This window comes from Carassius carassius, chromosome 50 (genome assembly GCF_963082965.1).
Source record: "Carassius carassius chromosome 50, fCarCar2.1, whole genome shotgun sequence".
Taxonomy (NCBI): Eukaryota; Metazoa; Chordata; class Actinopteri; order Cypriniformes; family Cyprinidae; genus Carassius; species Carassius carassius.
Genome location: NC_081804.1, coordinates 18,242,074 through 18,269,184, shown reverse-complemented (window position 1 = coordinate 18,269,184; position 27,111 = coordinate 18,242,074). Strand labels below are relative to the sequence as shown.

Below are 27,111 nucleotides of genomic sequence, written 5' to 3'. Positions count from 1 at the left end.
GTACTGCGTTCTCTGCCGTGCGTACGATTCACTCTGGTTCGCTTCGGCGATGAAATAAATCAGGTGAGTCAGCCTTTTCGAGCTCCCTTTATAGGGCTAGGCCACAGCCGTTTTGGAGGGAAGTGGCATGGAGGGTGCGAAGCGCCCTCATTGGTCTGATGTTGCATCAGCCTGCTCTCGATAGGCCTATGCAGTTGCCGCAGAGCAGCCAATGAGCGAGCGAGCCGTCTCGCCTATGGCTGTGTGCTGCTGCAAATGCGCTTTACAATAATTCAAAATTAAGGATAATTTTTTTGCTTCAGTGTATCGTGAAAAGAGACTTTTCCCGTAGCGTCTTAGCTAAGACGCAGTACTCGTTCCCTCTTCTAGAGAGGACCGAGGTTACATTAGTAACCGAGTACATTTTTTCTTGTGTTGTGTATGTGGCCCTACAGACACCTTGTTTAACCCTTATCATGGGGGTTTTATTCTGATTTATCCATGCATTTTGTGGGGTCAGAACCATGGGTTACTCTATATCCCACAATGCCCCTGTGGGATTGATGTTCAGAGATGCTGGACACAGTCATTCTGACCAGCGCTCTCAGGAGATTGTCTGCTTTTTCCAGTCCTGCCTTTCCATCTGCAAACCTTTCTGCCTTCTTTTTTTTTTTTTTTTACTGACCGATTCCCTCATTATATTACTCTTAAAATGTGTTCTTGCCCCAGGCTCATGATAATCTAATATGAATTGAAGTTAATTCTAAGAAATGAATTGACATGAAAGACTGCAGCATGAACATGAACTTTACATTGAAACGGAAATGTTCGTTTTACATGTTCATTTATTATCTAGAGATTGCTGGTGACATATTGTTCACACTAGAGAACAAATACTAGCTTAAAGGCATGAAAAATTCACAAACCATTTAACTTCTAAAATGTAACCCATTTCTGAGCACAGCTTGATTTTGTCTTGATTTTATCCACTGGAAATTAATACACAGTCCTGATCGTATCAATTTGTGCATATTGTTATAAACATTAAGTGAGTTTCATCAACCATCAGCCCTAAAACAACTTTTCTGTTCTGTTTTCTGTGTTAATGTAAGGCTTTATAATATTATGAAACTAATGTTAAATATTAATATACTAGCTTACATTTCATGATAAATAAGTGGCCAGTTTAATTTCATATTGACTTTCAACGTGTACTGAGATATCAGGCACCTTATCTTGAACTCAGATAGCCTAAAATCACAAAGTGTGAGTAATGCGGTCTGTGTGTGTTTACAGGACTTCCTGGGCCAGATGTGCTGTACTCTCGGAGAGGTGGTGGGCTCTCAGGGTAGTCGTATGGAAAGATCGCTTGTGTAAGTCCTGCGATTGAACTTCACACTTCTCTGAATCCCAGTGTTGAAAAAGATTTCAGTTCTTACCTAAAATGTTATCATTTTGAGTTTATCTGTTTATATGGTCAGATAATGCAGTTCAATTTTACTGTATGAAAGAAGGACATATTTTTTTCTGCATATATAAATTGTGTAATTTGTCTAAACTTGAAAAAAATTATCTAATCTGGGTCTGTTTTTAAAATGGCTTTCAGTGAATTGGCATACCCTGAAATCTTCATATCCAATTGCTTTTCAGTTGTGCAAGGAAGGTTTTTTTTTTTTTATAGAACTGAGCCCCATTCCTGACCCAAGTTTCAAATATATTCAAATTTACAAAAAAAATAAAAAATTCAAAAATGACAACGTTTATGGTGCAGTAAACTAATGAAGCCATCTCTTCAGGATCTTAATCAGAATAAGGAAGAGTTTTATCCCTTACTATTAATTAAATTTGTAACGTGTCATTGAAATACTTTCACGTTCATTTAATCAGTCCTGCGGTATGACACCCCCACAAAATAGAGATTTTCAGCATTAATGAGCATTAAATAAGCTTGACTTACTTGAGTGGCACTGACTGTGAAAATAGCTGAATAGTATCAAAATAAAAACTGCACATTTCAAATAATATATGTAATATGCTTTTTTCATGAACCATTTAGTGAGAGACTGAATGGAATATTTGACTAACAGTAATTTGTCACATCGCAAGACTATTTAAAATGAACTAGTGAAGGCGAATGTACATTTTATCATTTTAAAATCTTGATGTTCATGTCTGTGTCTTTATGTCAGCTGCCCATATCTTGTACAAACGGTCATGTTTGCTTGTGTATAATGTGTGTATGGATGTTGTATGTTTGTGTGTGTGGTAATATGGCATGATGAGTGTTATATAACCAGAGCTCATTCACTCAGACCTCTGTGAACATTCATTCTTGATATAAACCAATGCAGGAGTAAGCAGTTAAACGGTAATTCAACGAAAATTGAATCATTTACTCATTTACTCAATTTCAAATCAATATTCGATACACAAGTGAAAGATATTTCTATTTATCCAGTAAAAGTCCATTCCAAAACGTTCCACCAGAAGACAGTAAAATGTAAAAACACAATCACTTTACATGATGAACAGATTTAATTTAGGCCTTTATTCACAAACAAAATACATAGAGCACTTCAAATGTGCTAAACAGAAGCTCATTTGTGTTTCAAAGATTAACCAAAATCTTACGGATTTGGAGCAACAAAGATGACAAAAACGTTTATTTTTGGGTGAACGTTCTCTTTAAAATCATTATTGGGGAGTAAAATAACAACACTACTAACTTAAAGGTGAAGTGTGTTATTTGTCAAGTGAAGTCAAGTCACCTTTATTTATATAGCGCTTTAAACAAAATACATTGCGTCAAAGCAACTGAACAACATTCATTAGGAAAACAGTGTGTCAATAATGCAAAATGACAGTTAAAGGCAGTTCATCATTGAATTCAGTGATGTCATCTCTGTTCAGTTAAATAGTGTCTGTGCATTTATTTGCAATCAAGTCAACGATATCGCTGTAGATAAAGTGACCCCAACTAAGCAAGCCAGAGGCGACAGCGGCAAGGAACCGAAACTCCATCGGTGACAGAATGGAGAAAAAAACCTTGGGAGAAACCAGGCTCAGTTGGGGGGGCCAGTTCTCCTCTGACCAGACGAAACCAGTAGTTCAATTCCAGACTGCAGCAAAGTCAGATTGTGCAGAAGAATCATCTGTTTCCTGTGGTCTTGTCCTGGTGCTCCTCTGAGACAAGGTCTTTACAGGGGATCTGTATCTGGGGCTCTAGTTGTCCTGGTCTCCGCTGTCTTTCAGGGATGTAGAGGTCCTTTCTAGGTGCTGATCCACCATCTGGTCTGGATACGTACTGGATCCGGGTGACTGCAGTGACCCTCTGATCTGGACACAGACTGGATCTGGTGGCCACGGTGACCTCGGAACAAAAGAGAAACAGACAAATATTAGCGTAGATGCCATTCTTCTAATGATGTAGCAAGTACATAGGGTGTTATGGGAAGTGTTTCCGTTTCCGGTTTACCTAATAAATGATTTGGATATTAAAAGCATATTAGTATGTTATGTGTAAGCCAGGTTAAAGAGATTGGTCTTTAATCTAGATTTAAACTGCAAGAGTGTGTCTGCCTCCCGAACAATGTTAGGTAGGTTATTCCAGAGTTTAGGCGCCAAATAGGAAAAGGATCTGCCGCCCACAGTTGATTTTGATATTCTAGGTATTTTCAAATTGCCTGAGTTTTGAGAACGTAGCGGACGTAAAGGATTATAATGTAAAAGGAGCTCATTCAAATACTGAGGTGCTAAACCATTCAGGGCTTTATAAGTAATAAGCAATATTTTAAAATCTGTACGATGTTTGATAGGGAGCCAGTGCAGTGTTGACAGGACCGGGCTAATATGGTCATACTTCCTGGTTCTAGTAAGAACTCTTGCTGCTGCATTTTGGACTAGCTGTAGATTGTTTACTAAGCATGCAGAACAACCACCCAATAAAGCATTACAATAATCTAACCTTGAGGTCATAAATGCATGGATTAACATTCCTGCATTTGACATTGAGAGCATAGGCCGTAATTTAGAAATATTTTTGAGATGGAAAAATGCAGTTTTACAAATGCTAGAAACGTGGCGATCAAAGATTGCGATCAAGTAGCACACCTAGGTTCCTAACTGATGATGAAGAATTGCCAGAGCAACCATCAAGTCTTAGACAGTGTTCTAGGTTATTACAAGCAGAGTTTTTAGGTCCTATGATTAACACCTCTGTTTTTTCAGAATTTAGCAGTAAGAAATTACTCGTCATCCAAATTTGTGTGCCACTTAGCGTGACCCAGTTGGACTGTAACAATAATAATGTTTTCAAATTAGCTAAATTAATATTGCCCATTTTTAAATAATAAAGATCTGTCTCCGTATGTAGTGTTAATGTAATTTAAATATAGAAATTCCCTCGTAAGTAGTTTTAATGAATTCGATGTAATTACTATGAATTACTATTGAATAACTACAAGTGTGACTGCATCATATAATAATTATTAATTATTAATAATATTAATAATGTTCATTTTCTGGCTGACTACGTCTTGTATTTATTTTTCTAAAAATCCTGCCATACGCGCACAAACTGACAGTCACCACTTATAAGCTACTACTACATATTGTAGAAACATAATTATCTGTAAAGTTGCTTTGTAACGATTTGTATTGTAAAAAGCGCTATAAACTTAAACTAAAACTAATTATGTTAGCTTGTAGCATATAGCATATTCAGCCAGTAAGTATGCGTAAATATGAGTGAAATTTGGGAATTTCTCAATACCACACATTAATTAAAATTACAAAGGAAGCTTGACTGAAGTTTGAACTGCTTTTAAATATGATTAGCTTGTAGCTTTGAACTATACTGGTGATGATCTCTCTCTCTTTATATTTCATTGTAAGTAATTCCTGGTAGTCGGTTGCACATTTCAGGTTAATTTAGGAGAGGGCCTCAGAGGACATGTGTAGATCCAGAGCAGATTAAAGACACGTCTTCTGTTAGCAGAGATCTGATTCTCTAACCGCTATAACATAACCCACAACTACTTAGTGGAATTGAAACAAGCACTCAAGGCAGCACGTACTGTAAGGCAGAAGTTTGTTCTCTCATCAAATCATCTTCATAATCTTTCATCATTCACTTTTGTCAGGCACTTGCGCAGGATGCTGAAGTGTTTGGTCCATACAGTTTAAATTCAATTCCGGCTTGGGCTTCTTGAGTGTAGTCTTATATAAGAGCACAGCAAACACTCATGCATTCGCCTGTCTGCTTCTACAAACACTCATTTATTTATGCATTCATAACAGTTGAAAGGGGACACTCACTTATCAATTTTCATTCATTCACACAGCATGGGCTGAACATAATGTTTGCATTTGCTTAACACAGTCGGCATATTTATTAATTACTCCTTTAACAAGCACATTCCTCCAAAGCAAAGTTCTTAAAACTTACACTTAAAAGTACACTTAAAACAGGATCAGTCCTCCTGGAGTAAGGTAAGGTTAAGGACGTCCCTTTGTAGGATTTGAACCTTTTGTAGAATTGTTCTGTTGTGTGTTCCTCAAGTGGTAGATGTCAGGAACAATATTGTCTGGGCTTCTTCATTATTACACAATGTTCCTTCTGACTTTAGAGGCATTCCTGGCAAGAACTGTGGAATTATTATTGTGAAAGCTGAAGAACTTGGAAATTGCAGGGTAGGTCGTCTGACTTTGACTTATCTTTTCATCTTTTCTCTTCTCTCCTAGTTTCTCCTTCTCTTTTCTTGTCCCCTTTTATCTTCTCCTCTCTTCTCTCCTCTCCATGTGTAATGTTGTTTTGTCTCTTGTTGTATGATTTTTTTCTTTTCTCATTGTCTTGTCTCGTCTTGTCTCATTTATTCTTTTCACATTTTCTGTTGTCTCATGTGTAGTCTTCCTGTCTCATTTCTTCTCATCTAGGTTTTTTTGTCTCATTTGCCTTGTCTCAATTATTTTCTTCATGTATTGCGTGGTCTCATGTCTTCTTTTCCTGCCTCAAATCTTATCATATCTAGTCTTTTTTTTTGTATCTTCTTGTCTCATTTATTGTCTTCACATATTGTCTCATGTCTTCTCTTCTTGTGTCATTTCTTCTCATCTAATGTTTTTGTCTTGTCTTCTTTTCTTGTTTTATTTGTCTTGTCTCTTCTGGCTTCATTTATTCTCTTCGCATCTACCATTGTCTCATGTCCTCTCATCTTGTGTCATTTCTTCTCATGAAGTCGATTTTTGTCTGTGTATTCTTCTCTGTTAGTTTATTCTTCTTGCTTTGTCTCATATCTTATTTCATGTAGTCTCTTCCTTTTTAATTTCTTGTCTCTCTCCCTTATATATTCTTGTCTAGTTTCTTCTCTTCTTGTCTCATCTCATCTTTTCATGTGTGACATTCACTCATTGTCTTCTTATCTCTTTTTTGTCTCTTCTGTTCTCCTCTTTTCTCTTCGTAAACTTTTACTGAACATTATCATACAGTCTGTGTGCTTTTTTAAATCAGGAGTCAGTATTGATGCAGTTTTGTGGCAACAAACTGGACAAGAAAGATTTCTTTGGAAAGTCAGACCCTTTCTTGGTCTTTTACCGTAGCAATAAAGATGGAACGTAAGTTTTTATTTTTCCTCCAATAGAATGAGAGATGTGCAATTTATTTTTCTTTTTATCAGTACTTATATCAGATGTATTTGAATGCTACATTTGATGTCTAATATTGTGGCCATTTTTGAGATTGAAATGGGTTTTCTCATTTAATGTCTCGTCTTCGAACCTTGTCTTGGTATTCTATGACACATTTTGACTTGCAGTAAATGATGCATGTGTGATGTGACCTATTTAAGACCCTATTTCACACTGACTGATTCTCACCTCCCATGCTGTGGTTCCTCCTCTTTGACATGTCCTGTTTCTCAGGTTTACCATCTGTCATAAGACGGAGGTGGTTAAAAACACGCTGGACCCTGTATGGCAAGCCTTCAAGATCCCAGTCAGAGCACTGTGTAACGGGGACTATGACAGGTGGACTATGACTATCATAATTAGTTTTTTAAAGAAACTTTATTTTCCTGTTTGCATACTTGCTGAAGGAAATGATAGAAAAGTACATATGTACATAATCAACATAATCGCAGTCTGATGGGTTTATGGGACCAGTCCCATAAAAGGAAAAAGAGGACTTATGGTCACCCTATTTATGTGTCAACCCTGTTACAACACTCTTATTAAAATAATAAACTATTATTGGAAAACTAGGTCAAGGCAGGTGAACAGAAACAGGGAAATCTATACGGAAACAAAAACTAAACGTGACAAAGACATTATTTGTCTGATAGAATGTTTAACATCATTAAAGAAATTTACTTAATCTTTTAAAAAAAATACTTAACATCAAAATAGAGTGACCTATATAATATATGCTTTCAATAACTTAACTTTCTTTTCTTTTTTTGCAGAGCAATAAAAATCGAAGTGTATGACTGGGACAGAGATGGAGGGTAAGAAAGAAATAATCATTTTGTTATACTGAAGATAAGATGCATCAAGATAAGCCATAACACGTGTGTGTGTGTGTGTGTCTGTGTGTGTGTGTGTGTGTGTGTTTTCAGTCATGACTACATTGGCGAGTTCAGCACCAGCTACAGGGAGCTCTCTAAAGGCCACTCTCAGTTTACTGTATGGGAGGTGAGCCACTCTCATTTTCCTCATGTATTTTTCACACACGTCTGCCTAAAATATCATAAATGTCTTTTAAAAATATCCTAGCTTTTAATGCAGAGATTGACATTACTTCATGAGTGTATAGTTGAGGCCTAAGGAACTACTTTTGAAGTATTGAAGCTACTTATTATTTTATATGTAGCATTGGAAAATATTTTTCGTCAATTAGTTTTCCTATGTAAAACCTGTAGTTTAAAACTAAATTTTAAATGTTTTAGTTAGTTACAGGAACATTTACATATCTAATTTGATATGATATTAAAGTATTCATATATATATAACTCTTTTTGGGAACTGTGTCTGTATTTACGTTATTGTGTAAAGTATATTTCTGGCCTTACTGTGACATTTTGTCCCCAATCCCTGTGAAATCTCATCTTTTGTATGACTTCCACATCACTGAAGCATAAATCAAACCCATAAGAGACAAGAACACTTATCAAAACTGACCGCAGCACAAGAACCTTAGATAATAGCGAGAGGTCTATCCCAATGTAGTCAAACGTTCATCTCTACCAAGAGCTTCTGATGATCTTTGTCTGACATTGCTGTATTTCTGCAGGTGCTGAACCCCAAGAAAAAGAAAAAAAAGAAGAAATATCTAAATTCAGGAACCGTGAGTGAATTTTGAACTAAATATTCCTGTTTAATTAATTAAAAAAAAAGAAGAACAAAAGAAAGCAATACATGCTTTTTGTAACAAACAAACATCCTTATTGGTAAGACTTCTCATAGAAGGTCCTACATTATATCTTCATAAGCAATGCACAATGCCTTCATAAGCTGTGCATATAAATATTCATAAATGTTGATGTAGCTCATCACTGGTCTGCCCTGATTCTTGTGACTCTAGAGAGTTACATCATCACCCTGAGGATGAATATTGATATGACATTTATGATTAAAGTATGCATTGCTTATTGAAAGTGTGATGATGCCCTTTAGGACTCTACATAGGAAGTGTTACCAAACTTTCATGTTGACAGGTCACTCTGCTGTCCTGCTTCATTGATGTCGAGGTTACATTTCTGGACTACATCAAAGGAGGGTCAGTATTTGTGTACCTATAACTGACAGTGAAGATGTATATTTATTTCTAAGTAAAATCTATATTTTACTGGTAAATACATAGTTTTCAGTTAAATTTTGTTAAAAATATTATTTTTTTTTTCAATTTGTAAAATGTCACTTAACTTTTTTTTGTATATATAACAGTATACAATGATGCCTCTATTACTAACGCAACCCTCATTCCCTGATGGAGGGAACAAAGACATATGTCAAAATTCTGACACTAGGGGTTGCTCTTGGGAGGATTTGCACACCTGGCAATGCCATCTGGGCATATAAGGGGTCTGTGTGCTGTTATGAATGTTATTCTTCTAATGATAGAGAACAGGGGTCCATTGTTCACTCAAGGGAAACTAAAAAGTTTATCCATTATCAAACAGCACATATTATCACCTCATAATGAAAAGGCACTGAATGCAAGGTCTACACCCTACCAGTCATTTAGATTCATCTGTTGGTACTCAGAACTTAAGATGAAACTGGTTCCATGTACAGTTTATAAAATCTGGTGAAGGTATTGGGTGTAGCTCAGCCCACAGCTCGACATATGTCTGCTAATGAGGCATTTTTTACTAAGGCCAAAGAGGCAGAAACACCCCTAGTTAAGTGCGCCCTCACTTCCAAAACCTCAGGATTGATATGCCAGGAGAATTGCTTCCACAATCCAATGGGATATTCTATGCTTGGAAGCAGCTTCCCTTTTCTTTTGCTTTCCCTCAAAGCAGATAAAGAGCTGTTCAGATTGCCTGTGTATGGTCAAGATATATGCATAAAGTATGCACTGGGCACAACAAAGACAAGGATGGGTCTCCCTCTTCAGGAGGCAGTGCTTGCAGGGTTAACATTTGATCCCTGAACAGGGTAGTGGGAACAAGCAAGAGCCTGTTTCTCAGGACCATATGAGAGTCTGCTGGCCTGAACTCCAGAAGCATTTCATTAACGGAGAGGGCTGGAAGATTCCTCACCCTCTTGACAGAGGTCACCATCTTGACAGAGGTTAGCTCAGTCAGGAGGGCCAGCTTCATAGAGAGTCAAGTCAAGTCACCTTTATTTATATAACGCTTTTGACAATACAGATTGTGACAAAGCAATAGTGTGTCAATAATGCAAAAAGGCAGTTAATCATTGAATTCAGTGATGGCATCATCCAACTCAGTTCAGTTTAAATAGTATCTGTGCAATCAAGTCGACAATATTGTTGGAAATTAAGTGCCCCCAACTAAGCAAGCCAGAGGCGACAGCGACAAGGAACCAAAACTCCATGGGTGACAGAATGAAGAAAAAACCTTGGGATAAACAGGCTCAGTTGGGTGGCCAGTACTCCTCTGGCCAGATGAAACCAGCAGTTCAATTCGAGGATGCAGCAATGGCACTAAGCTTGACTCAAATGGATCTCCCTGCAACGCCTGTAAGACCACTGAGAGATCCCAAAAAGGGGTGAGATGCAGTCTTGGAGGTTTTAATCTCCTTGCACTTTTGAGGAGTCTAATAGATTGTGCTTTCCCACCAATCTGCCGTCCGCAGTGTCTTGATTTGCTGCTATTGAAGCTACATACAGTTCTAAGGTGGATGGAGACAAATGCCTTTCCAGGCCTTATTGGAGGAAAAAAAAGGACTGATTAGATACCACATCTCATCGGGTCTTTCCAAGAGCACAAAGCAATGAAAAAGCACTACTTAAGAGCATATAACCACCTATTAGAGGGGGCTTTAACTTGAGTTAATCTGTCTTTCATTTCCGGTGATAGATTTTGTACTGTCCTCTGAGCATACCCTGTTGTGAGAGCAAATCTGTTGCACGACTGAGGTCATTTGGAATGTGTGTGGCTTACAAAGACCCGAGTCTCTGCTGACTCTAAAGGAGTAGATGGCGGGCAAACTGTGAAATGTAACAAGAACAAAGGCCCCCCCTTGAAGTTGATATACACTACTGTTGCTGTGTTATCCATTCTGACCAACACATGCTTGTCTTGAATTAATGGTCAAAACCTCTTTAAGGCTAGAAAAACAATGAACATCTCTAGAAAACTGATGTGCCAATGCAGTCTGGATCCTGTCCAGGAACCTAAGGGTACATGCACTTTGTATACAGTGCCCCAGCCTATCTTGGAAGCATATGTTGTTGCTATGATGAATCTGCACACTTCTAGGGAAACACCTGTCCACAGAAATGAAAGGTCCGTCCAATGGCTGAATGTACGACAGCACACATGAGTGATGGAAATGCAATATGTGCCGTGGCACCATGCCCATCTTGTGAATCAGTCATGTAGAATTGTTGAAGCAGTCTCATATATATAAACTCAAATTACATGACGTTACAGTGTCAGATGCCTCAGAAGCCTTTGGAAATATTTGAGAGGAACCACTGTCTTTTACTTGAATTTATTCTAGCAGTTCAGCACTGACTGAGCATGGTCAGAAATGTGCCATCATGGTGACTCAGTCTAACTCCACACTGAGAACAGAGATGATCTGCATAGGGTACAGCTTACTCTTCTTTCGGTTGACCTTCTCCCAATCAGTCTAGGTGCTCCAAGAACATGTCCCTGTATGCACACAACAACTCTCATGAGTGAACTAATATCAGCCAGTCATTGATGATGTATCCCTTTTTATGCATTGTGAAGTGTGCATTGCACTTAGCATGTTCCTTTGGTCTTCTGAGAAGCAGGCAAGTGACGCTCAAGGAAACTGAAGTTCATTGTGGCTTGTCATGTCTGCCTTCTCTTAACAGCATACCTGGCACATGAGAAGGCAGTCACGTTGTCTTTGGTTTTGGTGCCAGGAGTCAACGTTTGGCCATCATGTAGACGTGGGCCAAAGCCTTGTGTATGTGTGTGTATGTCACCCAGGGAAAGATGAAATTGCTGTTTTGCTGTTTTGGTGACTATCTGGTGGCCTTCTGCCAAGTGGCGTCTGGCTGATGGAAGCTGTTCTCCCCTGTACCTCCACCAGGAGTGAGGCTTGACCCCAAGCCTTGGGCAAGCAGGTCAGTGGGCTTTCATCCTTCCCTTTTTTTGCAATCTTAGGACTGCTTCAAAGTCTTTTGTGGGTTCTTAGTAGCCTGTGGATGAGCTGGCAGTTTCTCCTTCAGGGCCACCTGATGGAAAATCTCCTCTTGGATCTCCGGGTTTACACTCAGAGTACATTGTCAAGGCCTTGTACCTAAAACTAGAAGGACTAGGACAGGAAACGTCTTAGGTGACTTTCAGTCTTTTGAAAAAAAGAATGAGAGCCATGAGCACAGCGTGGCCATGGTCATGTTCTCACAAGCAGAACAAGAACGATTTACAAAAGCTGTTTCAGTATAAGTCTGACCCAAATACTGAGGACAGCAATGATGGAGTACTCGAGTCCTGGACTCGGATTTGAGTCCGACTCGAGTCACTATTCTTTGGACCCGAGTCCAACTCGACACTCCATTCTCTGGACTTGTGAATCGACTTGGACTCGCAGACTGATGACTCGTACTTGGACTCAGACTCGAGGATATATAAAATCGGACTTGAGCATTCATCACATTGTTTTTGACTAAAAATGTTATAAAAAAACTCGATGCGGTGTGGACACGCCTGGAAAAAACGAGCGCGTCGCTTCCATTATGCGCGCGCATACCGCACGCCTACATTGGAAATAACGAACTTGAGCGCGCAAAAGACGTGATATGTGAACGGCCCTTATCGTTACACGTTGCTTTCTGACCAGTCGCATGCTGTCACACACACACATTCACTTGAACACATACAAACGCACTCACGTTAAATCACTCGTTCACTCACACACAAACGCTCTCTCTTTCTCACACACACACACACACTCACTATATCTCTCTCTCTCTCTTTCTCAGCATATCGTATTGATTTTTATGTGTTAAGTATCTTTAAAATACAGTGCAGAGTGTATTTCTGTAATACAGTGTTAAAGGATTAGTTCACACAAAAATGAAAATTTCCTAATTCATTTACTCCTCCCAATGCCATCCAGGATATCCATGCCGTTTTTTCTTAACTTATGTTTTTTAAGGAAAACATTTCGGGATGTTTTCTTCATATAATGGACTTCAATGCCTACCAACTCAGTTGGTTGCTTTTGTTTCCTCAAAAAAAAATGTAAACATTTTTCCAATACGGGACTCGAGACTCGACTCGGACTCGAATTCTGGTAATGGTGCCTCGACTTGGACTCGACTCGGACTCTTCTTTGGTGACTCGGACTCGAACACTGGGACTCGAGACTCGACTCGGACTCGACAGTTGGTGACTCGACTACAACTCTGGAGGACAGCAATTGTGGCCATCCGAGGAAGACATACGTCGACACGAATTGAATGCAATTGCTATACACACAATCCTCAGTGTCTGTTTATTTAGAGAAATTTGCTCTTACAGACTCTCAGAGATTGCTGTCGAAACACTTAATGGATCTCTCTACACTTATCTGTATTTCAGAGTGTGCTGATTATGTCATATAATCCAACGGCGAGAGGTAAAAGGAGATTGCTGCTGTCAAAAGACACAGCATCAGCTCCGAAGAACAAAGCTAATTGAAGCATGCAGGCACCTTATATGCCCGGAAGTCCGGGGCTTAGTCATGCATGCAAATTTTATTGGCCTTTTCAGAGGTGTTTGGCCTCCTAAGAGCGACCACTAGTTTCAGAACTTTGACACAACATCGAAATTGACTAACATAAAGGAAACTATGGTTTGCCATTTTCTTGGGGGTTTCTAGGTAGTTTCTAAGGTGTTGGTAAGATATTTTCTGTGGTTGCTAGGGCACTGCTATGTGGGTGCACAGCAGTCGCTAGGGTGTTTTGGGTGGATGCTAGGGGATTGGTACGGTTGCTAGGCAGTTGGTGGGGTGGTGGTCAGTAATGAATGTTTTAAACAGTAGTATGCTACACTGTTACATTACTTCAATTTATTGCTGTGGAAAGCATGATATATAGTTATCATTCTGGAAATAGATGCATCGTTTTGGAAATGGATTTCAGTTCCTCGCATATTTTGGCAAGTGTGATGCCATCCGGGTTTTCCATGCACATGAACATACTTGAGCTCATCTATTGAGACTTGAAACACATTGCTATGCCTCACCATCCATGAATAATTCCATCTTCCTTCCCTCTCCTTCTCTCCACGTCACAAACACATATTCACAGACAGCGCACTGCATTATGATGCCGTAATAAACCGAGTTATAAATAGAGCACTCTATTCTGAGAGACACAGAGACCCCAGGCACATGATCTGGCCTTCAAACAGTCCAGCAAACATGGGAAATATCCGAGGTAATAAATGAAAGGATCTGCTAAAAGACTACTGTGGAACATTCTTACAGACAATTAGCTAATCTCTCTATATGCATTCTGTTGAACAGACAGAAAATCCAGGAAGCTACGGAGAGAATATTAGATAAACACAGAGCTGCTCTGAGGGAATAACTTCTTAATTTTACCAACAGTTTAAATTGAGCTGAGACACAGTCAGCTCACTGAGGATTTGACTGAGCAGCTTTAATACACTTTAATAAACATGATATATTTTATGTTCACAATGTGCTCACATCATTGTTTTTCTTTGTTCACTTGCAGCACTCAAATTAACTTCACAGTGGCCATTGATTTTACTGCATCAAATGGTGAGCTTACATTACTGAAACACTGCTCTTCAAATGATACATCATCATTTACATGTGACGTGAACATTTACTAATAATTATTTATTGTAACTAACCGAGGTATAAAAAGTATTGAGAAAGTACAATTGTAAAATTGTACTCAATTAAAAGTTTTATATTATTATAATTACATATTATATATATTTACATTATTTACAGTAATTAATACAAAATTATAGATTATTTAACCATATCAGAGTTGAACTATTCAGCTGAAAAGAGCAAATTTAAGGGTGTGACTATGTGGTCAAAATACTCTTTTAAAGATAATGCACAGATCATTATTTTTAAAGAGGAAAACTGCACAGCATAACAGGGTTGAAGGGTAAACAAATAATTTATCAAATAACGTGTAGTTTTTCACGGGTACACACATTACACAAATTGAACTAATTCATTAGAATGACCCAAAATTTGTTTTGTTGATTCATTCATTTTGTGCTTTATTTATGGCAGGCAACCCTTCCCAGCCTACCTCTCTACACTACATGAGCCCGTATCATCTGAATGCGTATGCACTGGCCCTCAGAGCCGTGGGGGAGATTATTCAGGACTATGACAGTGATAAGCTGTTCCCTGCACTGGGGTTTGGTGCAAAACTGCCACCCGATGGCCGCATATCTCATGAATTCCCCTTGGTGAGGACACTTCGTTTTGATTATGCTGTTATACTGTTTTATATTAAAACAATTAGTTCTCAAATAGCATGTTTTTGTTTGAGGATCTTCTGATTTATTTGACAGTGAGAGTGTTACATGGACAGTCTTACAATGATTATGCCTTAGTCATTTACAGTTACATTTAATCATTTAGCTGACACTTTTATGCAAAGTGACTTATAAATGAGGAGAACAATAGAAGCAATCAGACCGACAAGAGAACAACAAGTGCTGTGACAAGTCTCACTTAGTCTAGCACAGTACACATAGCAAGGTGTTTTTTATATATATATATATATATATATATATATATATATATATATATATTAGAGCAAATTAGAATAGAATAGAATAGAATAGAATAGAATAGAATAGAATAGAATAGAATAGAATAGGTAAATGTGTTTTTAGACATTTTTTGAAGATGGACAAAGTCTCAGCTGCTCGAACTGAGATTACAGGTCGTTTCACCAGCTGGGAACAGTCCAGTAAAACATCCGTGAGAGTGATTTTGTGCCTCTTGGGTTGGCACCACAAGGCATCTGGAGGGTGTATAATTTTGAGCTTGTGAATTTAGGTATATTGGTGCAGCACCAGTGGTTGTCTTGGAGTCAAACATTGAATTTAAGGATGGAATACACTACATGACTTTTGCCCAGATTTTTGCCCTGTCAGCCTATCAAGTAGTGTATATGATGTGCATTAATTTATTTTTAACTTCAGACTATGATTCCTTGAAGATTTTAAAGGGGTCATATGATGCAATTTCCATGTTTCCTTTCTCTTTGGAGTGTTACAAAGCTCTTGGTTCATAAAGATCTGTAAAGTTGTCTCAAATCCAAATAGATATTCTTTATAAAAGTTAAGAGTCAACCCCCCACCCCCAAACAGCTCATTCTTAAGCCGTCATATGTCTGTCACTGTGTGGGAAGATTTGCATAATGCCTCCCAAATCGTTGTTTCATTTGGTTGTGAAAGCAAAGCTACTTTATTTGGCCCTTTCAAAAGAAGACACAATTAGAAATCAGTGGTTAAGTTGTATTAACAACACTGTTCCGAAACAGTTCAACCCAAATATTCAGATGTGAGCAACGCATTTTACGGAGGACAAGGACTGTTTCCTGGGAGAGTAGCCAACAATGCTGGTGTCTGTTTCTATAAAGTGGGGCAAATTTAAAGAATTTGCCACTGATGATTTAAACATGAGTTTTGAGCAGTGTAGAATAGCACTTGTTGTTTGTTGTATCTCCGATCATAAATGCAGACATGGTTAATAGTTACTCGGAATGTTACGCAACGCGTGAAAAGACAATATAAGTACTCATAATCCATAACTATGTCCCCACTGGATGCAACAAATGCCTCGTTTATAATGGATTTTATTGTTTTTGTCTTGTCATGCTAGGATGCACGGCATCAACGTATGTTAAGGGGTGTAACATTTCCATCACATGCATGAGGAATTCGGCCAATCCCAATGAACTGGATAGCTGGCCAATCAGCGTACACCTTGCTATTTAGACCGATGAGCTTTGTAAAAATCGACATGTTTCAGAAAGGCAGGGCATAAAGGAGCAACAATAATGTACAGTATTTGGAAAATAATGTTTTTTTTTCTTTTAACCTTAAACCGCATAAACACATTGCATTACACCAAATACACCAAATAATTCTCTTTTTAGAAACGTCATATGACCCCCTTAAGTCATATAGTGTATTTCAGCCTTCATCTCATCATACTACATTGGACAAACTGTTATCTACATCTACACCCAGTAAGCTTTCTTGGTCAACATTCATATAGTCTCTATGTCTTAACTTTCTGAGAGCTGTCACAAAATACCATAAATGGTATTCATATATTGGAAAGGAAAACGATTGAACACAAACCCAATCTAAATTATCCATTACGCCAGCTATGCTTTTTACGTTAATCAGTGTGTCATCGACTTATTCAGTGTATTCCACTATTTATATTTACCAATTTTGTAAACAAAGTAAACTCTTTACTCTCATTATAATTAGCTGGTTTTGGCGTTGACAAGCATAATATAAATACTTTAAATTCCAGCCTCTTCCTTTGTAATTAAAGAAGGAGTTTGTAAATGTTAAATGTGTACATGTATTTAAAAAATCATATTATTAACCTTTAGTAGTACTTTAGCTTATAAATGACCTAAAAACCAACAAACATGGACTAAATGGCAACAAGCTCCAGTTTTGATTTCGTACAACTACACCTACCCCACTGGTAACCAAATAAGGGCTCTGCGGGGTGACTAACTGATAAATATGGATGAAACCATTCATAAAGGAAATTGAAAAAGATTGATAGACATTAGCAAATGGAGATTACACACAGCTGTCTCACATTTCTAAAGAGGACATCATTTATTTGGTTTATTTATTTATTTTTCTGTCTTTTTTCCCTCTTCCACACCCACGAAACGGTCACAGAGAATCTATCACATAATCCCATATACAGTGAGATCCTTATTAGACCAAACAGATGCACTGCCTGTGGCTGCAGATGCCCACACACAGCTAAAACACACACACACACACACACACACATACTTCTCCTCAGGGCTGAACGCGGGAGACTTCATATGCACTCAGCAGAGCATTAAAGCTTTACTTGAGTGCATAGCTCTCTTTAAACACACCTCTTACTACAGAAAGCTTCTGGGATGTGAGCTCAGATGGCCAGATCAAACTTTTAATGGCTGATTCTTGTTGTTGTTGTTTTGCTATGACAGTGATTGCTCACAGTAAACATGTCTGATTATACTATCTATAATATCTATATATCAGTATAGACAATTACTATTTAGTAGTAGTATAGATTAATACTTACTATATTACTAAAATCCTGTTGGATATTATTTAATAATATTTTAACATAAAAAAATATGTTCTACTTTTGTGCAAACATGAAAAAGATAACCTTTCACAGAATTAATATACTTTAAAGGAAACTCCAAACTGAATTTAGCATGTTAATTGCATTTATTAAATTCAAATGTATCATAGATTAGATTTATATTAAGTGCAATTAGCTGAAGTGAATTTTCTTTTTTTATTTGATCCAGTTACGTAGGACTATCTTTATGTGTAATTTCATAATTATTTCCATTGTCTTTGAATTATGGTTACACTGCACTGGAGAATATGCTTGCTTTTATGCTGAACTACAATGTACTTTAATGTGACATATTTAAATATATTTGTAATGGCAATTTTTAATGATGAAGATGCAATGTAGTACAATATTTACAACAACAGAACAATACTAGAGCTCAAATGATATTACTTTACATATGCTTTAGAATAGTAGTCAGCATATCAAAATAAATGTACTCACAGTGAACATTTTTACCAAGTGTACTTAGGTAAATAGACAGCCATGAAAGTGTACTCTTTACACTTAAGTAACATTTTTTTTGTTAATATGATATTATCTGCAAGTACAGATTTAAAGATTCTGTCTAAAAAAAGTTAAAGTATATAAAATATAATATTACAATTTGATGTACACTGCAAGTGCACGTTCAGTCCAATTAAGTACACTTTTCCACAATAGTACGTAGCCTAAACACAGTACAGTACTTTGTGATGCTTGTATTGCGAATGTGTGTATCACATGTACATATGTTCATTTATATGTGTACTTACAGAACGGGAACCCAGAAAACCCATACTGCAGTGGGATAGAGGGCGTTCTAGAGGCGTATTATCAGAGTCTGAAGTCTGTTCGTCTCTATGGACCAACATACTTCTCACCTGTCATTAATCATGTAGCAAGGTAAGGCCAATTACATTTTAAACATACTTATATACTTACATTTTTCATATTTTGTTATGTTAAGTACTAGTCACCTTCATTTATCTAGTGCTTTATACAATACAGATTGTGTACTACAATGTTATGTTTACATTTAGTCATTTTTCATACGCTTTAATCCACAGCAAATTATAATTCTTCTTAAAGAGGCAAATAGATACAGTATGTGCTTGTAATCCCAAATTTTAAACATTGTTCAAATAAGCACAACCTAGAAAGAGAAGGAATAAATAAAGTGTCAGACACAATTATTATTATTTATTTTTTTGGTAATGTTTGCATCCTGGTACTTCGTTAGAAAACTGATTTTAGGCTATAGCCCAAAAAGCAAGCGTTGGGACATACTTGGAAAATCTACCAAAAATAGTACATCATCAAGGAACTTTTGACTATTTTAGATGTTCCTACTGACACTAGGATGGATTGTTTTTTTGAATTGGGATTCAGTCCCTATGTCCATAACAAGCACATGAACTGATCAGCTTATTTCTTTGCAGATATGCTTCATTAGTAAAGGATGGCTCCGAATACTTCATCCTCCTCATCATCTCTGATGGGGTCATCTCAGACATGGCTCAGACGAAAGAATCCATCGTAAACGTAAGAAAACAACACAGTTCGCTGCAATCTTTACACCATTTGGAAAAACAGAAAAGATAAGTGTCCCTTATATACATATTTATAAAATGTGACAATGAATAGCTGACACCAGTTTTACTATGTGGCAGGCCTGTTACTTTATGTTTATAAACAGCAAGATTTTGACATCAAGTCATCATTTTGTCCCACAGTTGTCAACCCTGTTATCGTCATAATTTTCCCCTTTTTAAGTTGACGAACTATTCCATAAGTGTATAAAACTAAGAAATCATTCCTCTTTCCACAACTATTTGTCTGAAGGTGTGACCTTAAAATGTCAGCCCTGTTACCATGATTTTGTGGTAGAAAATTGGTTTACAGATTCATTTGACATTACAAGTCTTCTCCTCAAGGCGATGAAACTACTGTACATTCTTCTTGGTAAAACAATTACCAGTTGTCTACAACAAAATCATGGCAATGGTGCTGACATATCTGATTATCTACCTGACAGAATGTTTAAAATGTACAGGATGTACTTAAAAATAACTTTATCAAACTGGAAAACGCACAAAATGAACCTTAATTTTAAGGCTCCAAGTGTGTTTGCTTTGTAAACAATAGCCATTTATCATTCTAATGCCTAGAAGACATGATTATTTGATGAACAATTAGACTGTGAATGAATGTGCTGAATAAACGAAAAGAACTTAAACCCAATTATAAAGTGGGTGAAGAATACAGAAATAGACAAAAAGAAAAAAAAAGGTCAAACTGAATCCTTTTGTCTTTCCTTTAAAGCACGTGAACTGAGATGCTGAAATGTGATATATTGTGCAGGCTGTGACAGGAGTTGTTCATACAGTGTCAGTGTGCAGATAGCTGAGCCGTTTACACTCAAGCAGGACAAGTTACCTTAGCCTAATGAATGGGCCTCAAATTTCAAATTTCAGAGTCACATACCAATGGCAGCCACCCTGTGGTGCTTACATACTTAAATACTTTGTGAACTAAGGTTCAAACTTTAAATAAACATAAAAGCTGAATAAAATGTCCAGAATGCATGGCAGGATTGCAAGAAACATTTTCTTACAGTATTTGTGTGTTTAGCCAAAATTAAGTCATCATTCAGTCGGAGACCGAATCTTTGTAGTTTTTGAAAAATATGAAATATGACTGGAAACAATATTGGCAAGAGTATTATTTATTTATTTATTTATTTATATGACTCGGTAACAGTTTTGACTGATTTAGCTTGAGAAATCCATTTAGCACAATTTCTTCAAAAAGTTTGAAAATGCAATGATGTCACTTTCTGGAATGGAATGCACTTTTTTTTTATAGGCAGAAATCATGCGGTAACAGAGTTGAACATAAAATGCGGGACACTGCTAAATATTGCATTTTTGCCCTTTTTTTATCATCATTTTACAGGGATCACAGACATTTAAATGTTTAAAATGAAATCAGTTCGCACCCTTTTTGGGGAAGTCATGGCCTAATGATTAGAGAGTCAGACTTGTAACCCAAAGGTTTCAGGTTTGAGTCTTTCTCGAGGGATTGTGGGGGATGGGGGTGAATGTACAGTTCTCTCTCCACCTTCAATACCACGATTGAGGTGCCCTTGAGCAAGGCACCGAACCCCCAACTGCTCCATTGACAACGCAGCATAAATGATGAACACTGCTCCGGGTGTGTGTGTGTGTGTGTTCACTGCTGTGTGTGTGCACTTAAGATGGTATAAATGCAGATCACTAATTAAAAGTATGGGTCACCACACTTGGCCACATGTCATTTCACTTTTGAGAAAAAGTGCCTCATGTGTCTCCAAGATAGATTGGAACGCAAGATGTTGTATTGTATTACTGCGATCAGAAGTCTGTTTTGTGCATGTTTCATTGCACAAATACTGAATTATATGAGGAGGGTATTCTTGGGAGTTTTGTTTTAATGAACTGTTCCCTTCTGTTGAAGGCCTCTAGTCTTCCGATGTCAATTATCATCGTTGGGGTCGGGCCAGCTGAGTTTGATGGTAAGATTAGAGAAATGTGTATGTCTTTGATGATGTGTGGAGATGTGTGATATGATATCAATCCAGCAGAGCAGATCAGATCAAAAGAAGAAACCTGGTTCACATATGTTCCAGTGAGACCAATCAGTCTCCAGAACGTCATTAGTAGTGTATGTGCTATAGGAGCTTTCATGTTTCCATTGGCTTATCAGTTGATTTCCTAAATAACCCTGTACCTCTCCTTTCATCTGAAAAGTGTGATCCAGTTACTTCGTTTCAGCTGTCATCACTGCCTCATCTGCTGTAGATTGCATATTTTGTTTGTTGGTAATATCGAACTTAATGAGAATGATTTACACTCACTGATAGTGTTGATATTATTTACGAAAGATTGAAGTTTTTCACAAGATGATGTAATTGGAGAGTAAACAAAAATGTGATTCATTTAGCAAATTGCTTTATGACTGTACATGATTATATGGTTTATTTGCATTAATGCTTTTTCTGTGCTCAAAGGTTTTTTTTTTTTTTTTTTTTTTTTTTTTACAATTTTGTTTTTATTTTTTAAATGTAAAGTTTGTTTAGTGAATCTTTTATAAAGACTTCATGCTAAAGTGAATTTTTCCTTAATTCATTGCCATTGTTTTTTGTTTTAAAGACCCATATTCAAAATATAATTTTTAAACATTCATTTTAATTTATTTTACATAAACATCAAAGTTTTCAAACAAAGTTTCCATACTCTTTTCCAGCACTTTTTTTGTTTAAATAAATTTGTGACTGTACCTTTAAGATTTTTTTGTAAATGACTTTATGAGCCTGTACTGAATATAGAATATGCGTTGATAAGTGTAGATAAACTAAATTGAGTAACAGCTCTTATGTCTGCATTGTACTTCATACTGTTTCGTTTGACAAGACCAAGAAAAATCCAGTCTTCCTTTAAAATGTGTTTTTATATTACACATTTTTAAAAGTAAACATTGGTCTCTTCTGGGCTGACAACTTGTATATAGGTTAATACTTTCTTCCTTTGATGAAGATAAAGCTCATTTACATGCAGCTCCCTGTGTTCTCATTATCTCACAGCAGTCATGATTTGCTCTTTGAACTCATTTCATAGCTGCTGCATTAAAGGCTGTATCTGAACTCATGACATCCAATGATAGCACACTTGACTATAACAGTCTGAGCCAAATGGAAGCAACATAGGATCATTTTATTTCTCTGCCATTTACTTCCATTTGACAGAGATGATTGAACTAGATGGAGATGAAGTCAGGATATCATCCAGGGGTCGCTTTGCGGAGAGAGACATCGTGCAGGTGAGTTTCCAGCCCTGTATATCAAGTATCCCTGAACAGAAATAGTAAAGCAATATTCTAGGCGATTTTCAACCTAATGTCTACAGCGTCTGTATCATTGATGATCACAGACAATAATTTTGACTCATCTCTCAGTGACTATGTGGTAATAAAAAGCAAACGGGAAAAGGTGTGCAGAACTGAAAATAAATGTTTAGCTTATGATCATCCTATTTTTTAAGGTATAACCATCAACATAGCAATATAGGAATAGTTCACAATTAAATGAACATTTGCTGAAAATGTCAGGCCATCCAAGGTGCAGATGAGTTTGTTTCTTCATCAGATTTTGAGAAATGTAGCATTACATCACTTGCTCACCAATGGATCCTCTGCAGTGAATGGGTGCCGTCAGAACAGCTGGTAAACAATCACAATAATCCACAAGTAATGACTCCAGTTCATCAATTAACCTGAAGCTGAACCTGCATGTTCGTTTTACAAGCCAGAACAGTTCTAAACAAACATTGATAATGATGGACTTTTTTCCTGGAGGAAGCATCATAATGGATTATGGACTCGATGGTTTGAAGTTAAAACGCCTTAATTATGGATTTGTTTCAGCTTTTTATTTCTCCAGATGTTAACTGATGGACTGGAGTGGTGTGGATTATTGTGATGTTTTTATCAGCTGTCTGGACTCTAAGTCTGACGGCACCCATTCACTGCAGAGCATCCATTGATGAGACACTGATGAAATGACACTATTCTCCAAATCTGATGAAGAAACAAACTCATCTACACCTGACTATTGGCTGAACTATTTCTTTAAACATTACATGTGTTAAGAATTCATTCATCTGGATGAAAGATTAAAAAAAAAATATATATATATATATTTTGACACTTAATTGCATGTTAATTGCAATCAAAAATGTTAAATGTACAGTTTTCTGAAACTTGAATGCTATGTATTTAAGTATACTTATAATTACACATTCGTAATGGAGATGTTGCAGTTCAGCACATTTAAAATATGAACTTTAAATGTAATATCACATAACACCGGTCACAAAACTGCATGGGCACACGAAGGCTGAGGTTCAAAGTTCGGCGGTTCATTAGAGGTATAATCCATAATCATAGTCAAAACATCTTTAAAACATGACAGAATATGATTTAAATGTGAACATTGTATTAAAAAGTAATTGTTAAGAAATTCAGCCATGAAAGTGTAAGTCCGTATGCTTAAGTGCCCTTTTATTATAAATATTATATTATCTGCAAGTAAAGTTTTGAAGTAGACTATACATGTACAATATAATTCAAATGTGGTTTCAATTCAATTTGAGTTCTACTCATTTTTACCAACTAGAGGACCAATTATCCTTAATCTCTCTCCGATTCCTCCTCAGTTCGTTCCTTTCCGAGACTACATCGATCGCAGAGGGAATCACATCCTCAGCATGGCCCGTCTAGCCAAAGACGTTCTTGCGGAAATCCCCGATCAGTTCCTCCAGTACATGAGGAGCAGAGGCATCAAAGCCCAGCACTCGTCCCACTCCAGCTCGTCCAAACCCCCACCGACACTCGTCCACCCCGTCCAGCCGCTGCAGACGCAGATCTGAGCCATCCGTCGTCCTCTCTCAGGATCACACATGGCCTGTCTGAGGGAAACGCTGTCCTTCAGTATGTAGGGTGACGTTGGGCGCGCTGAGGTTTCAGAAGGTGTTTCAGACACTTTTAAAGTATCGAGTGGCCTCTTCAGTCAGTCAAGCATCAGAAATATGACTTCACAGTCTCTGTCTCACATACCGTCATCTCCTGTTCTCATGTCTGACGAACTTCTGCATACGTTTACAACTGTACCGTTTTCTACTAATTGATCATTTGTACCTCATGAAAACTCTGAGCTGCTTAACAATGAAATTGACTCATTTTATTACATGGCGTTGTAAATAGAGCGAGTGTGATTTTAGAATAATCCACCCTTGGTACCAACGTTAGAGAAACTTTCATGCTGTTGTGCGAGGCCTTGGTTTTCATTTTGGTTTTCAAAATATTTTACTATTTCAGTATTTCATATACAGGTCATATACAGGTCATTTGACTGCCTCAAACTGTAAAGAATTTGTGCTTAGCTTTAGCAGCATTAGCACAGCACTGAAATTTAAAAGCCTTACTCTCAGTTAAAGGAACAGTTCACCTGAAATGAAATATCTGTCATTATTTACTCATCCTCAAAACACGTATAATTCAGATTTATAAACTATCATTATTACCTGTTTTGACAGTGATCTTCAATTCTAAATGTAATTAAATGATGTATTACACAAATGTCAGTCGTGGAGAAATTCTGTAAACTGTAGTTTATGGTTATGAAAAGAGAAACATACATTTAACAGACTTTAATGTTATAAAATAGAAATAAGTATAGAGAACGTTCACAATAATCGTAACCCTCGGGGAACGTTCTCTATAAATTCTCATTAGTTGTCAAAAAAAGAAAAAAAAAAAGAAAAAAAGAAGTTTTGTGATTTTTATTAGATTGACAACTCTAGTTACCATTAACTTTCCTTGAATGGAAAAGAGCAGCATTAAGTTTGTGCTAAAGATTCTTTTTCCTGCGTGATATTCATTTCTTGGGTGAACCGTTCCTTTAAAGACCGAACTGTAGCTGCTCTCAATATCTATATCCAAGCACAGAAATGGATACACAAGTAGCCTCATACACAAGTAGCATATGCTTTCAAGCATGCACCACCCACACAAACAGCGTGTTTTGTTTGCGATTGTAATCAATAGTCTGCATGCAGAAAAAAAGGTGTTTTATTTGGAAAAGGTGTAGATCAATATTTTTAAGAACATAAAAACATGGTTAATAATAAAAACAGTCTAAAACGAGAACTGCTAGGTCCTCACCCTCCACGGCATCCAAGATGTAGATGAGTTAGTTTCTTCATCAGATTTGGATAATTGTACACTTGCTCACCAGTGGATGCTCTGCAGTGAATGGGTGCCGTCAGAATGAGAGTCCAAACCTCTGATAAAACATTTAAGGAACAAGAAGAGTTTTGAAGTTAAACACATCTTGATGGATTTGTGTCTTATAAACATACAGCTTTTCACTTCACAAGACATCGGTTGTTTGACTGGAGTGGTGTGGATTACTTGTGGTTTTTATCAGCTGTTTGGACTCTCATTCTGACGGCACCCATTCACTTGCAGAGGATGTAATGTTCAGATAAAGAAACATTCATCAAACTCATCTGGCCTAAGAGTGAGTACATTTTCATCAAATAGTTTAATCTGACAGAAGAGCAGGTCAGCCAGTGGTAAAAATTCATTTTAATTTTTAAAAGAAATTAGATATTTAAAATCAACTTGTAAAAGAACACAGGCTAAGATTGTATGGTATATTTCATTTAGAATTGGTACGATGGAACTGACATCACATGTGAAATGATTTTCCTCAAAATATCACATGGATCATCAAGAACAAAATTAGATAAAATGTAGACATTTTTTTGGTTCTCAGCCAAACAGTGCTCAGCAACACCTGGTTAAACTGTCTTTAGCAAAAATAAAAGGCTATCGCAGCACTTAACGTATCTCCTGAGATCGCTCCAGCCGGTGTCATGAGCTCAGATGTGCTCCTCCTGCCCCAAACTCTTCATATTTCAGCAAGAAAATACACGAGCGAGCCATGACCCCAGCAGCCCTGGGAAAAAATAACTCAAACACAGGCACAGAGCTAAGACTTCATTTATTTAACATGACAGTGTGTCAACGTCAAACTCACACCCACTCATGCTGCATCTATGCTGTTTTATCTCTATAAATCATGCCGAAAACATGCATTAAAATGTAACCGTGTGTGGGATGGAAACGCTGTTTCCCTAGTTTTGCCATATGGGTTCAGGCATTATCACTGCAGTTTTCCTCATTTATGGTCTAATTGAACTGCACTTTACCACAAACTGAACCTCTTCTGTAGACTATTTGAACATTGACTATGATCATTCATGAACGAGAAATGTGCAGCTAAATACCTTGAGATGAACAATAGAACTTCTTGTTGGTTTTAAAACCAAGTACTTTGTCTGCATGGCTAATGAATTGTTTACAAGTAGCAGATATTGTGCATTTAATCTCAGGTGTGATGACCCTTATTTGTGAAAGTGGTGATAGGAGCCAGTTTGCTTAGTTAGGAGCAGTTCACCTGCTCATTACACCTCAGAAGGTTCGAGGTTGTGTTAGTTG

The 27,111-nt window shown here is 37.2% G+C and overlaps 1 protein-coding gene across 2 annotated transcripts in view; it reads left to right on the top strand.

Moving 5' to 3' along the window:
* Positions 1 to 24,498, top strand: part of LOC132133660 (copine-8-like) — a 53,245-nt gene extending 28,747 nt beyond the window's left edge. Inside the window, exons 6-20 of one of the 2 annotated variants that reach the window (XM_059546554.1) lie at positions 1,276 to 1,352; positions 5,607 to 5,670; positions 6,488 to 6,591; positions 6,898 to 7,002; positions 7,437 to 7,478; positions 7,590 to 7,665; positions 8,264 to 8,317; positions 8,688 to 8,749; positions 14,366 to 14,412; positions 14,908 to 15,089; positions 18,788 to 18,915; positions 19,452 to 19,554; positions 21,508 to 21,565; positions 22,796 to 22,869; positions 24,264 to 24,498. In XM_059546554.1, coding sequence (XP_059402537.1) covers positions 1,276 to 1,352; positions 5,607 to 5,670; positions 6,488 to 6,591; positions 6,898 to 7,002; positions 7,437 to 7,478; positions 7,590 to 7,665; positions 8,264 to 8,317; positions 8,688 to 8,749; positions 14,366 to 14,412; positions 14,908 to 15,089; positions 18,788 to 18,915; positions 19,452 to 19,554; positions 21,508 to 21,565; positions 22,796 to 22,869; positions 24,264 to 24,476 — 1,389 coding nt within the window. In that variant the 3' untranslated portion in view covers positions 24,477 to 24,498. Of the gene's footprint in view, positions 1 to 1,275; positions 1,353 to 5,606; positions 5,671 to 6,487; positions 6,592 to 6,897; positions 7,003 to 7,436; positions 7,479 to 7,589; positions 7,666 to 8,263; positions 8,318 to 8,425; positions 8,606 to 8,687; positions 8,750 to 14,365; positions 14,413 to 14,907; positions 15,090 to 18,787; positions 18,916 to 19,451; positions 19,555 to 21,507; positions 21,566 to 22,795; positions 22,870 to 24,263 lie in introns of those variants that run through there. The other variant, XM_059546555.1, reaches the window with a different exon arrangement.
* The last annotated feature ends 2,613 nt before the right edge of the window (positions 24,499 to 27,111 follow it).